The sequence below is a fragment of the Manacus vitellinus genome, unplaced genomic scaffold, assembly GCF_001715985.3.
Source record: "Manacus vitellinus isolate BGI_N305 unplaced genomic scaffold, ASM171598v3 scaffold_36_pilon, whole genome shotgun sequence".
In the NCBI taxonomy this organism is placed as follows: Eukaryota; Metazoa; Chordata; class Aves; order Passeriformes; family Pipridae; genus Manacus; species Manacus vitellinus.
Genome location: NW_021940508.1, coordinates 4,945,217 through 4,959,314, shown reverse-complemented (window position 1 = coordinate 4,959,314; position 14,098 = coordinate 4,945,217). Strand labels below are relative to the sequence as shown.

At 38.9% G+C, this 14,098-nt stretch overlaps 1 protein-coding gene across 1 annotated transcript in view; it reads right to left on the bottom strand.

The window, feature by feature from the left end:
- Positions 1-14,098, bottom strand: part of ADAMTS12 (ADAM metallopeptidase with thrombospondin type 1 motif 12) — a 137,592-nt gene that overhangs the window by 53,404 nt on the left and 70,090 nt on the right. The window contains exons 4-11 of the mRNA XM_029961522.1: positions 13,589-13,785; positions 11,648-11,731; positions 9,861-9,985; positions 8,359-8,508; positions 5,684-5,827; positions 4,873-5,017; positions 769-861; positions 388-533 (exon numbers count right to left, since the gene is read on the bottom strand). Coding sequence (XP_029817382.1) covers positions 388-533; positions 769-861; positions 4,873-5,017; positions 5,684-5,827; positions 8,359-8,508; positions 9,861-9,985; positions 11,648-11,731; positions 13,589-13,785 — 1,084 coding nt within the window. The remainder of the gene's footprint in view (positions 1-387; positions 534-768; positions 862-4,872; positions 5,018-5,683; positions 5,828-8,358; positions 8,509-9,860; positions 9,986-11,647; positions 11,732-13,588; positions 13,786-14,098) is intronic.

The window sequence follows — 14,098 nt, the reverse complement described above, 5'->3', positions numbered from 1 at the left end:
AAACATGAAAGATGAGTTCTCAGGGTCAGATTGGATAGATATTGCTCTCAGCTGGTGCTTGAGGACATTTATTTACTCATTGCAGTACTAATAAAATAGTATTTACATAATTTCTGCAAAGCCTGAATGCTAAACAATAGGGTTTGGGGGTTTTGATTTTGTGTAGAAATAAGGTCCACGGAGGGTGAGGATTAAAGAACAAGATGACTATTGCAAAAGATGAGCCAGCTGAATTTCACAGAGGTATGCTTAACTGGGAAGGAGGTTTCATGGTCTGTGTTGGTGTGGCACCTGCCAGTAAGAGTCTCATACAAAAGAGCTTACAGTGTCCTAAGTACCTGAAGGATGTTGAATAAAAGGTAAGAAAAGCCTGTGCACTCAGCTTACTCTGGGTTATCGCAGGGTCTCTCTGCGCTTTGAACTCCTGCCCCACAGGTTCTTGTGCAATGGGACCAGGATGACCAAATCCCCCATCCGCCATGGATTACTTCGGGAGTCTTGCCTACTGTAATACACTCACCAGAGAAGCACCACTGAGGAGAGAAGAGAAAGCACAAGCAGCTTAAGATCATTATCACAGGAAATGTTACTGTGAATTATTCGTCACTTCGGTTCTGAAGGTTATTTCAGTTCCACTTAAGTGGAAATGTGAATGGAGATGTCACAGGATGACCTTCTTTCACTCTGAACAATGGCAGAGCTATTCATGACTCCTCAGCCGCCCTTTTGCAGGCAGCACAGCTTGCCAGCAGCGTGGCTCACAGTCACCTTGTTTTCTCCACACCGAGTGCCATCCGCAGCTGCATCCAGTTTGGAGCGGCAGGAGCCTTTCACCGAGCACCAGAGTGTTTGGCAAAGGTTCTGAAAAAGAAAGAAAATCGCAGCAATCTGAAGCAGGGCTGAACTCCTCTGGCCAGGATTTTTGAAAGTCTCCTTCAGTTTTGTACAACCACTTACAAATCCTTGTAAGGGTTGTATTTCCAGAGGAAAACGTTTGGGGCTTTCCACAAGTTAGGACCCACCAAGGGTCCAAATTTAGGTAGTTGTTCTTACTGTACAAGGAGGGAGTATTTGACAAATAATGGTAAATACTATCAAGTGCATTCTCTGAGCTATGTAAGTACAAATATTCTCCTCATTGGCTGCTCAGCTCCCAGCTGCTCCCAGCAATGGCTTAACTGACTTTGGCCACTACTTTTTATAGCTCAGGTGAACAGAAGATTGTACTTTTTCATTTGATGAGTACTAACAAATACAATGTTCAATTTTGCATTGCTCTCTGCCTGAAAATACACAGCAAAATCAAAGAAAGTTACAGCAGCCAGCCGGGTAAGTATACAAACAATATCATGTCTCCAAGTACAACAGCCAGCTAATATTAATGGAGGTCCCAAAACTAGATGAGGAAAAAGTGATCAGGTCTCTTAAAACATCAGCTAAGCAGATGGCAGGGAAATTATCTTAAAAAAAACAGTCCAGGCTATCTGGCAGAGAAAAAAGCATAATGGGCCGTGTAGAGTAAGGTCTCTGATTAGCGGACATCGACATCTACATATTAAGCAACTCAGAAACTGGTGCCAGTTCTGTACAATTGATTGCCAGTAAAGCACAAGATTCTAGCTGCTGCTCCATGTGCAGTGGTCAACTCCACAGAAGAGACAGAAACTCCTGAGAGTCAACAAAGCAAGCAGGGCAAGAAACATTACATCTACCATATATCAAATCAGCTGCACTCAATCAGAACTATTCTCTAGAGAGTAAGGATAGACAATGAGGGCTATTCCTCCCTCCTCAGTTCCCATGTATACCAGCTTCTCTCATTTGACACACAGGAGCCCCCCATGTTTGGGAATTCCTGAATGATCAGGGGCTTTGTGTGAAAAACCACTTCCAAGCTAGAGAAACCAAGGCTCTCGGGGAGACTGTGCATTCCCAACTGAAACAACAGAAGAAAAAGCCCAGGGGCTCTGGGCCAGGTCTTGACTGAGGCTATTTGGACTGCAGAGTCCCTCACTGGAAAGGGAACAGAGCTGGCTGCATGAACCAGTGAAGCAGGGGCAGCTGTGTCATTAGAAAAAGGAGTTGATAAGACGGATGCCATTAGCATCTCCCCTTGGGATTCTCAGAGCAAGTCACATTCCAGATTTGGGAGCCAACATATAAACTGGGCACTTGCAAAAATGCAGCCCCAAAGAGCTAGCAGAAATGTTTGGCCAAGTGGGAATGCAAAACCTGGCTGCTCATTTCTGATTTGCTTCTATCTAAAATAGCTAAGTTTGGGCTTTCAGAGAGTTCCTTTTATTTACTTTCTCCATTGTGTGTTCACCCTGTTCATCTAGAGCACCGAAAAAAAGTTGATAGCCCAGAAAATCTCAAAGCACTCCAAATCTTCAGTTGAAATACATCTGGGGCACTGAATCTTGGCTCTCTTAGCTGTTTTAAGGCAATGTACACAAGTCAAACTTTGTTTTGCAGTTCAAAGGTGGCATCACTAACTTTTTGTGAAGCCACTATTGTCAGGTTCTTAAGGCAGAGCTACTCAAGTGTTCCAGCTGATGAACTTTCTCTCATTATGAAGTTCATCTTTTACTCTTGTATATAGAACATGTTTTAAGTTTTTAATGTATAAAGTGTACTCTTGCACTGTGCCTCAGATACCCAAGAAACTGGCACAGAAATTGAACACAGCTTTCCACTGGCAGTTACTTTTTTATGAGGTGTACCCATAGACTTCAAAGTCAAGAGTTTACAGAGGAAATTCTTCAGCTTTGCAAGGATTTTTCCATATTGATCTCCATGTATCAGAGCTTCTCTCCATCCTTAAGAATATCGAAATAACAACAGTATGAGATAATGATCCATTTACTGTGTGCCTTTGGAGGTAACAGGCAGAAATTCATGACTACCATGGACTCACTGTAATGCAAGTGTTTTTTATTCATCAGCAGCATGAATATACACTTTACACCCAATCTATCAGATTACAGTCTGAATCCAAATAAACCTGGTGTCACAGAAGTCAGTGCAAGTTTTGGATATAAAGAGAGGATAATAAGATGAGGAATTTGAGCTCCTACAGACCATTCTATAGGAAGCCGTGGATCTAGCTATGACTTGGAAAATTCCTCCACCTAATATTTATTTTGTTTTTCTTTACCTTATTAGAAGGACATTATTTATGTACTTCAGGATCAGGCTTAGAGAATTTTCCATGAACCTAAATGGTTTGTGGAAAACACTATCTGAATTATAAACATTATTTTTGCTAAGTGTAATCACTGACCCCTAGGGCATCTTCAGCTAAATGTAGATTCTTCTCTCAAAAAGAACGTGTGGATCAAATTCAGCCAGACATTAAATGTTATAAAACAAAAGTAGCCTTGTCAGTGAGCAAGATTAAGTGAATAGAGGAAAGGCAAACAACAGTCAGACCTCATAGAAAAAAGGACAATACTGATGATTCAACATTCCAGTTAGACTGTACTATTCACAATTCCATCTCTTGCCAGTGCAGCTGCCAGCAAAATACAGGCCTCTCAGTAAAACGCAAAATGAGATGATACCACTTTATTTTGTGACATATGTCTAGCTGTAAAATTGGTTAATCAGGAGATGTCGAATGTAAAGGCCTATTAGGTTCAAAACCAAGTAGAGACAGACTGAACCAATACTGCAAAATTACATCTTAATTTTCTATCTGTACCAACAGACAAATTACAGTAACTGAGGAAACTGGAACAGCAGGTAATGAAAGCAATCTTTCAATACCTGCTTCAGATTCAGTAGTTGCAGTTCAAGACTGGTAATCACGTTATCTATTAAGGTTGAAAAGATTAATCAGAAATAATTTCCCTAATAGAACGGTAGATGAAGATACACATAATTATCTGAATGGAATAAACAGTCAACATGAGCAGTCCCCAGTCCATAGCTGTGCTCATACCAGCACTGCTGAGAGCCAAAGCACCCCTTCTGTGTCTAACAGGACGAGCAAGCTGGATGCTATCTCCAATATTTACTGCACATTGCTGCAAAATTTAGTGATCTCTTAGCTAGGCTAGCACTTGAAAACACTGTTTCTGAACTGCTCTACGTAGGAAAATGCTGTTACAGACCCAAAGAGCTCTGGACATGCCAGGTACAGGTAAAATAGCATACCACTGCACCTTAGCTAATATAATCTGTTACTCTGCAGTGGCTCCTAGATCTTTTGAGAGTTGCATTGCTGTGACTATACTGCTCTCTTGCATCTTCAAACAACACTGTTTTGCTGTTCTGTGAGACAGACCCCAGGGTGGGTACACTGCAAACTATGCATTTCTGCATAAAAAACCTAATGTTTGATGGGAAAATAAAGATTTTACAAAATAAATATTTTTCACATGGGCTAAAACATTCTTTTATTTTTAGACCATTGAAAGTGTGAAAAATCAGAGAGCACAACCCTGATTTCTTCAGAAAACTCTTCCTGGAACTAACGATTTGTTTCCAGAGTGATTTGGTCAGTTGGAAGCTGAGTAGAGTTGAAGAATTTTTTTTAAATGAGATTTAATCTGCATTGGTAATTTACAAAAGATCAGTATTATAAGTTTGAAAACAAAATTACTCCACTGCTAAAGGACAAGCATTTAACAATTGATACGGCTCAGATTTCGTAGAGATGAAATACAAGGCAAAAAGTGCTACAACTCACTTCCAGAATCTGCAGAGCAGAATTAAAACAGTGTTAGGCAATCCCAGTACATCTAGCCTATGAGATTCTGAACATGCTGCATTTGTAGTTAGCGGCTGAGGTTCACTGACTGCACTTCCATGCCACTCAAGAAATTTAAATTTTTATTAGGAGAATGAAGAAAAACATAGAGCACTTACGTCCACATCTTCACAGAAGGTAGCATTGGAACCATACTGAAGCTGGCATTGGTGGTGCACGTCATAAATCACTCCAGGAGCAATGACTGGGGACTTTAAAACTTCTTTTTGGGGGATATCATCCAGACAGAATCCCCACCCTCGGCTAAAAGCCAAAAACTGCATATTAAAAAAAAAAACCCTACCACCACGCTTTTATTACACTTCTATACAGACTTACAACATCTAACTCTTAAAGGTAATCTTGCTTATGGCCTTTGGAAATAACACTTCCAGATTCCAGCTAAGTTATGCTGCAGTGCTGCTAACAAATTAGTTACTTCATCTAGTAAGGGATGGTTTACAAAGGCAAAATACAGCTTGTCAAAGCGGAAATATCATGAGATCATTATGGCTTGCAAAGTGGTTTCAGAGAATGTTAACTGGTATAACATTCCAGTTAAAGTTATACCATACTGCTGCCCTTAAAAAGAACATGTCATTGAAGCCAAGCACATGTCGTTGTGGCCAAAGGCAAACTCTATAAAGTTTTGTCAAGTGTTGCTGGAAAGGCTCCTTTCTTCCTGGTAACTGCAAAAAGCTGTAGATTGCACCAAACCTGAGCCAATAGGACAGACTTGAGCTCACTTCCAGACAACAGGACTATAACAGAACTTGTGCTATGCCTTCCATACTAATTAACTCAAGCATACTAAACCGCTCCCCCGCCCATTTATCAATATAATAGTACAAGATTTACTTTAAACTCCACATAAACATTTCATACTAAGCTGTACTCAATTCAGGCAAATGCTACCACCTGCTCACTCACTCTAGGAAACGCGTGATGTACTCCTTGCTGCACTGCGACCAGGTGAGTGGAGTAGGATCATATTGCAACTGTCGGGACATAATATATGGGCGTTTTCCAACAGGCTCACAGTCATTCTCTTTTCCATCGTGTTGGATTCCAAAACTGGAGATAAAAAACAACATCTAATCACTCCAGCTGATTGGTTGTACCACAACACCTAACTATGGGTTCCACGTTGTGTTTAAAAAGACACTTACGTTGCTTCCTCCCCTGCTGAGCTGTAGATACCTGTTTGCTAAAAAAAAAATATACAGAGCTTATGACCCAAAACTGTGAAAAATCTACACTCCCACAGTGTATCAAACATCTGTTACGCACAGCAATATTGTTCTGCACAAAAAAGAACAGACTGTCACAGACTTTACTCGGGTACCTTTAAGGGAGGGCAAACACTAGTGCAAAGTAGGGCCGGGAGCCACAGTTTAAACCTAAAAGCTGTGTTACAGTTGCTATGGCTAAGACCACTTCCTAGCTCTTGGTGCAAACCTGCACAACTTTAACTAAAGGTCAGGCTTTGTTACATTCTGTCTTAGATTCTCGCATAATCATGTTTCTATTGCTTGTTTCCTTTTAAAACTCTTTTGATAGATTGCAACACAGATACTGTTTACAAAATTATTGAATGTTCAGTGAATTTCTCTCCAACCTCTACTCCATCTTCCTGTTTAGCTTTCTCAACCTGTGCGTTACTAACAGATCTCCATAGCAGGTTCTCTCCAGCTTCTCTGACTTACTGAAAAGTTTTTTTATTCAACAGCTTGTAGAAGTCATAAACATAAAAAACTTTGGATGGGTTGCAACTATTCAACTATACCTCTATGTCACCTCAGCATGAAGATAATCTGAAATAATAACATATGAAGATATTGATATATGAAGACATTGACACCTACACTGTTAACAGCTGAAGGTGTCTAAGTCTTAAGAGCAGTGACAACTTTCTCAAGCTATGATTCAGTCACGAATCAGACAAAGTGAGTTCAAAACACTTAAGACTAAGTTTCTGGAAAATGTAATCATACCATGACTCAAAAGTTCCAAAAGCAGAGCACAATTACAGTCAGAATCGACTCCAGTAATGAGTCAGAGACATAAAAGCAAGTATGTCCTCTTGCTAACAGGATCTCTTCCATGAACAGCGTCTGCTGAATCAGAAGGCTGCAAACATCTAGAGGGACGGTACAGCGAAGAGCTGAGTTCTCGTATGCATCTAAGGAATGTGCATATCTGTCTTCTCATTTTTTGTTCATCTCTTCTTACAGACTTCATCCAAACTGAACTTTTCAGTGTACGAACTCTAACCTAGCTTGAGGTTAAGGTAACAACAAAACCTACGGTATTCCATGCCATTTATGGAGACAATCCTTAAACCCTGCACTGCTCCTGCAAGGGCAAGTATAGCAGTGCTCAGTCTCACAGCATCCAAAGGACAGAGAGTTACCAGCCACCCAGGCTAGACCGGGAGAAGGTCACACATAGATCTACGGGGAAAAAGTGTCTTCAGATTACTATTGCTAATGAAAAAAGCTCACTGTCAACAGCAGGCTGTGGGGACCAAGTAACTAAGCCCACAGCACCCAGATCAAATTGCAGTGATTTCAGCATTATTTACCTATATTATTTCCTTTCTGGCAATGGAGAGGTTGAATAAAGAAAGGCCAGTTAATGGGTGACAGAGTCATTACCATCATGATAATTATTACATCCTATCAGGAAATACAGAACTTCATCCTGATCGGTGGCTGGGTGCACAATGAAATTAATGTGACTGTAGATACAGCAATGAACATGTGACCTGGCCAAGCAACACAATTCAGTTGAAAAGCAGAGGCATTACAGTCAAACCAGGATACCCATGAGATAACACTTTTCCCCCAGGAAAACAGCTGTGTCAAAACAGATTCAAAAATCAAAATTTTTTCAGATGAGTTAATAAGCCAACTAACAAACCAAAACACCCCCAGAAATTCAAAATTCTGAGAAATCCAGTTCAAGCAAAAGTACCCAATCATAAAAAATGGTTTAACCATGTGTGAAACTAAATGTCCAGGAACTTTAGTTACCTTAACCTAAGTGTACCTAAAATAGCAATATTATCATACAGAAGATATCGCTTATTAAGAAATGCCAAAAAGCAAATTTATTCGTTCATCAGAAAGGAGAAAAAAATACTAAATATAAGATTTAATATAGGAATTCGACTACTTGAGTTAAAATGTTTTCTAGCTAATCTGCAATATTGAAATACCTTGACATAATGAAACAGGTGTGTTTTCTGTAAATGTTTTGGATTGATCTGGAGATCATCTAAAGTAATAGCATGGAAATTTAGCTACGTTTGGAAAAATTAGCATGATTAAATCATGCTTTTTTGTAGCTTATTTATTTCATCCTGATGTACTGCCCTAACAGACACTGTTAAAAGCAGCAGACTGAATAGTTGCTTACGTAAATACAGGTCCAAGGCTTAAGAATTTCTTTCTTATTTCTTTGCTTCGAAAAACCCAACATAGTCTTGACTTTTATTAATAGAAACATTAACTCACTTCTTTTTTTGTGTCTATCTGGCAATCTGAGTATTAACATGCAAATACTAAGCTCAGATAGGTCCCCCCCTTCACTGTCTGCTATACCTGTGTCCAAGTTCATGAGCAATAGTGAAAGCCAACGGAAGGCCAGAATCTTCATTGATGTTGCAGCTTCTGTGAGGTTGACACATGCCTGACAGGTGAGACAAACCTAAGGTTTCACATGGACGATTCATGCCAGCACAAATGTCCTTTCTAGAATCACAAAAGAGATGTGTCATTTAAAGTGCTTAAAACCAGCTGTGGAGTGTCACTGTCATTGGGTGACAAGTCTCCACCTTGTAATGTATCAGTGTGAATTTGCATTTTAAGCAGAGCGTAGTGATAACATTTTACAAACATATATGCAACAACATACATTTGCTCTATTACTATCATCATACTGCTACAATTTGTAGCCAATTGTAGTGTCTAAATACATACACTTACTGTCAACCCACATAAGAAAAAGTTTTAGAACCTCCAACTCTAACAGGATTTTGAAGTACTGTTTATTAAAGTCATCATGCCTCAGGTTCATTCAAGTGAACTGTTTGAAGCCTTTTTATTTGGTAAATCATGCATCTTTGTGAGATCTTATTTCGCATTCTTATTCTAAAATTTTTGACCAAAAATAATGCTGACAAGGTGGAGATCGGTCAGAGGTTGGACTTGTCAATCCTGGAGGTCTTTTCCAACCTAAATGATTCTGTGATTCTCTTTTTTTTGCTGAATCACTTGAGATTTTTTGTTTGTTTGTTTGTTTTTTGCCTGGCAGATTTTAACTTAGGACTATTTTTTTCAGACCATAGCCCCAATCTCTTCTGTCAGTTGTGTGCAGACTTAATCCATTTTTACAGACCTGCAAAAGTCCCATTTCATGCCATGACACAAACTCCCATTGTAATCTCAGACATCACCTTAGGTTTTCTGTTCCTCCCTTGCTCACACATAAAAAATATTTTGTTTCTCCTTATATATGGAGATATTGAAAAAGCATATACTTTAAAGTTTAAAAATAAAGTACACCATTTTTGCAAAATACTATTCCATTCTGAGCTGCACTTGTATATTACTTGAGGAGTTGTTCGTCTACGTTCTACTTTGTTTTGGTACATTGCCTCAAAGAAGAATAGAGAAGTCAATGAGCACAAAATGAGATAGAACCAGGTAGGGGAAATGACCTCTGCACATTGCTCATTTCTCAGGACATACAGATCTCAATTTTGTGACTAAGATGCACCTCCAACCCATATGCAAACGTAGTGTTAGAAGTATTTTGAAAACAAATTAAAAATTATCCCTTTAAGAAGTACATTAGGCCTAACTTCAACCATGTTTGTAAAATACGACTCGCATCCTCTGCTCTATCAGCGTCAGACTCGCTCACCCTGTGCTACTGCTGCATTACCATTGTGCTTCAGGAACAACGTGTCTTCACTGGACCACTTCACTGAGTTCTATGCAGGATGAACTAACTGATGCCATAAGCTTACAAAAACACATATCATCACCAAAAAAATGCAACTGAACAACAGTCAGGGGCTGATGGCAAAGGGGTGTCATACCTGGTGAGGAGGACGGCCACATCGTGGTGCGTGGGGTTGACATCACTCTTCGGATTGACGTTCTTCTGCCATTTGCAGAAGCTGGCTAATGTCTTATCAGCATGGTGTACTATCTTCAAGCCTTGCTAATGGGAAATGAAGGAAAATATAATTGTAAAGACCATACTGCATTGTAATAACATCTCAGTGAACTCAGCTGTGAAAATGGGTAATCACTGAAATGTAATTGATTGTGCTTTTGCCTGAAGTTAGAGCCATCATTAGGAGCAATGACATCTATTTATCTAACATTGAATATTAAGTTAAAATGTTGAAATTTCTGTAATTGGTGCAGCTAAAGGAAGAATTACATGTAGAAATGTATGTATTTTTTGGTAAGTGAGCTTCGTAAGATCCAGTACTGAATTGAAACTTTCAAACATATTATATTGTCCTGAAATCAAGTTTTCCTCTAAAGAGGAGGTGAAGCCTACTTAATGTGGGCCTTCGTGCTTGAGTTTGTCCCTAAATGTTATGTGAACACTGTCACGCTCAGGGAACAACTATGCTCCTCACAGTGTATTTATTTCACAATATTTTTCTATTCCAAAGAGAAACAATGGAGTCATAACGTTTCTTACTCAACTTATTATTATACAGTTTACATGCAGATGACTGAAAATTCTGAAATGAAAAGTATGCAAAATAAATTAATTCAAAAAACGAATTTTCTAATTTCTGGTCTTGGACATTCACTTTATCTTGCTTCAGTTCCCTTCATTTTTTATGAAGCATCTAAGTATACATTGTTACCAGATAGGAATTTCTGGGTAACTTAAAACAAAAGTTTGAAAGATATCCAACATTGTTACCTCCAACATTGCCATCCTCAACCGAACAGTATCGGTGTGTATCAAAACAACCACGAAATTCAGCAAGTTAACTTAGTTGGAGCTCACCATGGACATCAGGTCCTAATTGTCCTGTTCAGACGCAAATTAGAGGGTTTGGGCCATATATACTTACATTTTAACTGATGATTGTTGGCTATAAGGACAGACTCCATTACAATAAATATTTTTGAAGACATAATCTGGCCCTGTGGGTTGGTTTACCCCCTTCAACAACACTGGGACCACCTGGCTTGTGGTTATAAATCATAAGCCACTGAGAAAATCCATTTAAGGTGTTCCTGCAGTGACAGCTAGCTATGTCATGCACAGTATTTAAAAATAACTATAAAATTATTACAATCAGCATTTTTTTAGGCATGTAGCAACATATTTGTGAAAGAAAGGCAGTGGAAACTACCAATATATAGCTATCTTACAGGAATTAACATCTACTCAGTCCTCAATTTTTTGCTTCAAAAGAGATTTTAAAAGAAAAATGTGTGTTTGAACACTGCACAGTAAGAGATTTAATTCTTCAGAGACCTGCAAATACTCTAGCACTACACTTTACAATACATTTCGGGCAGCGTTAGATAATTAGATCCTGAATGTTGATGTGTAATTTCTGCTTCTCGTCTAGTCTTCCATGGCATCTTATGTTCTTTTGATGCTGGGCAGATTCCACTTCCCCATTCCTAACTTGCCTGTTTTAATTATATTTTCCCAGGCAATTCTGTGCAGAAATACCCGAAGTCATCACTGCTATACAGGGCAGCATTTATTCTAAAACCAGACATGTCAAATATTATCAACAGAGTAAAATTAACACATTATTTTAAGCAAATATGATTACAGCTCAATACGTTGAACTCAGAAGTTTTATAAGCGATATTTCAAGGTAAATAAAAACCTTACCTCCTCCTCCTCAAAGAGGATGAGCCGGACCAGCACAATGTGAATTGCATTGCCAATGCTTGGATCATGGAACAACCCTGTGACCTGTGCCAGAGCCAGGAGGTATGAGATTAACTGATTCCTCTATAGCAGAACACGACTTCAGAGAGAAAATATGACATTTACTTCTAGTATACTGTTCATCAGGGGGTGGGGATGTTGTTTTGCTTTTTAAATCCTCAATGCATTTCACTGAGAGTTTACTGAAATGCAATAAATGCTGGAACTACTGCAAAGGTTAGCTCTGCCAAATAAGTGATAATACAAAAGTTACTAAGCTAGAGAGCAAAAGCCCAGAGAAGATTATATTGTGTCCATTTCCATTTCAAAAACTTCAGAGTTCTTAAAAAACTCTAGCAGAAAAGAACACATCTACAGTCACATAACACTGATGGAGAGGTCCCTTCAGGGTCTAAATAAACCAGTACATCAAATTGTTCTGTTTTAAATCAACAGGAATCAGATTCTGTCGCAAAAACAAAGGCAAAATTTAGAGAGTACAAATAAAGAGAAACAGTCTTGTGTTTTCAGAGCACAGGAGAGGATGATAAGAACAAAAGCCAGGATAATGACTCCATTAAAAAAAGACTACACATAAAACCGTACAAGAACTGAACTCAGCAAAAATGTGATCCAATTGCCATAAACATCCTTACAATGTTGAATTAGGCAGGAGGAATGATGATACTCACAACCTATCTACATGTGACCTATGCCATCTATCACAGGAGATACGAATGAACAAAATGGATTGCCTTTGGATCAAAACTATTATGGAGAAGAACACTAAAGAAGAAATTATCAAAATAAAGTGGAAATTATGTTCACAAAGGTCTGATTTGGATATGGGTCTTTTTCAAGGTACTTTATGGGGAATACTGAAACATTTTAAGTAACCCTAACATCTAAGGTCAGACCACAGAGAAAATGTTGAGACTTGTTTGTTCCGGAACCTGATAATGACTGGCTTTTATTCCACGTATTTTTCCCTGTGTGGACAAAACCTCATGGGCTCAAACAACCTTTGTACCTGTTTAATCAGACTCACTGCCTCAGCAGCTAGTCAGATTCATTGGGGCACAGCTAGGAACACACTGTATAAACATAAGGGACAGATCAGTTAACATGGCTAAAATTATACTGTGATATACTGTGATAACTTAGCATTTATTACATATCTGCCATGATAACCACATAGAACACATCCCCAGTAGACTCTCAAGGTCAATATTTACCATACAGATAATAACAGAAGACATATCTGTAGGTAGTTTCACAAAATGCTACGGCTTTTCTCAGAACAAATCATATTTTGAAACTTGCCACACAGGAAAGCACGCAAAGTTCAACTTTTCTTTTCTCCAATGTGAACTTTACACTCTAGGCAAGATACTTACCTGGGAAAACAACTGTACTTGTTTTAACTGGGATAGGGTTAACTTGTTTCATAATAGCTCCTACACTGCTGGTTGGATTTGTGACCAGTACAGTAACAAACTCTTATTTTAGCTCTTGCTAAAATACCAGAGTGCTCCTGAGTGCCTTTCTCATGCACAGATATATGCTTAAAACTTGTAGAATTGCTCTCTACTGCTGTAGCAAAAAAATCTGAAATCACCACTGAGCAACAGATTCCAGGGGAGACAGAGACTATCAGTGGAAAGTGCTGGTTTTTATAGCTGTGAGACTTCTCTTGCTTAAAATCCAGTGAAAAATCGTGTTTACACAAAATACAAGGTAAAAGATACTTTAAAATACAGACTTTCAATAATATATACATGAATTATATCACATTTCTCTCTGTGAACAATGTTACAGACCTACTTCAAGGAGATCAGCAACATAATCAAATTCAGGTTTGTTTCATTTGTCTATCTAAAGGCCTCAAAATGTTGTACATACCATATTCATTATAGTGAGGATATATGATTCCACGTGGTCACTTCCATGGTACTCAACCATTTTACTGTCTGCAACCACAAGTGTCTCCACCCACCGCTCCTTGCTGACAGAGCGCCGAGAAACCTTTCTGGCAGCTTTGTGATTTTGTTCCCACCTCTCCCTTCGAAGCTGCTGCTGTTTCAAAAAGCTGGGGGTATCTGGAAGAGTGAGAAGCAACACTGTCTTGAACAAATTTTCAAGCTTGATTTGAAGTGTATGGCCGTAACACTTGCAGACAGAATGGCAGCATCACAGGACTTCTGGCTACACCTACCTGACCCACTGTAAGGCCAACTCTGAAGTGACACCAGACTGCTAAGGGCCCTGTTCAGCAGAGTTCTGAATCTCCCCAGATGGATTAAACATCCATCCAAAAGTTAACATTATTCAAATGCTAGGGATTACGCTGTGAGACAGAGATAAGCTAAAAAAAAAAAAGAAAATTTGAATAGGGGACGCTATTTTCAAGGA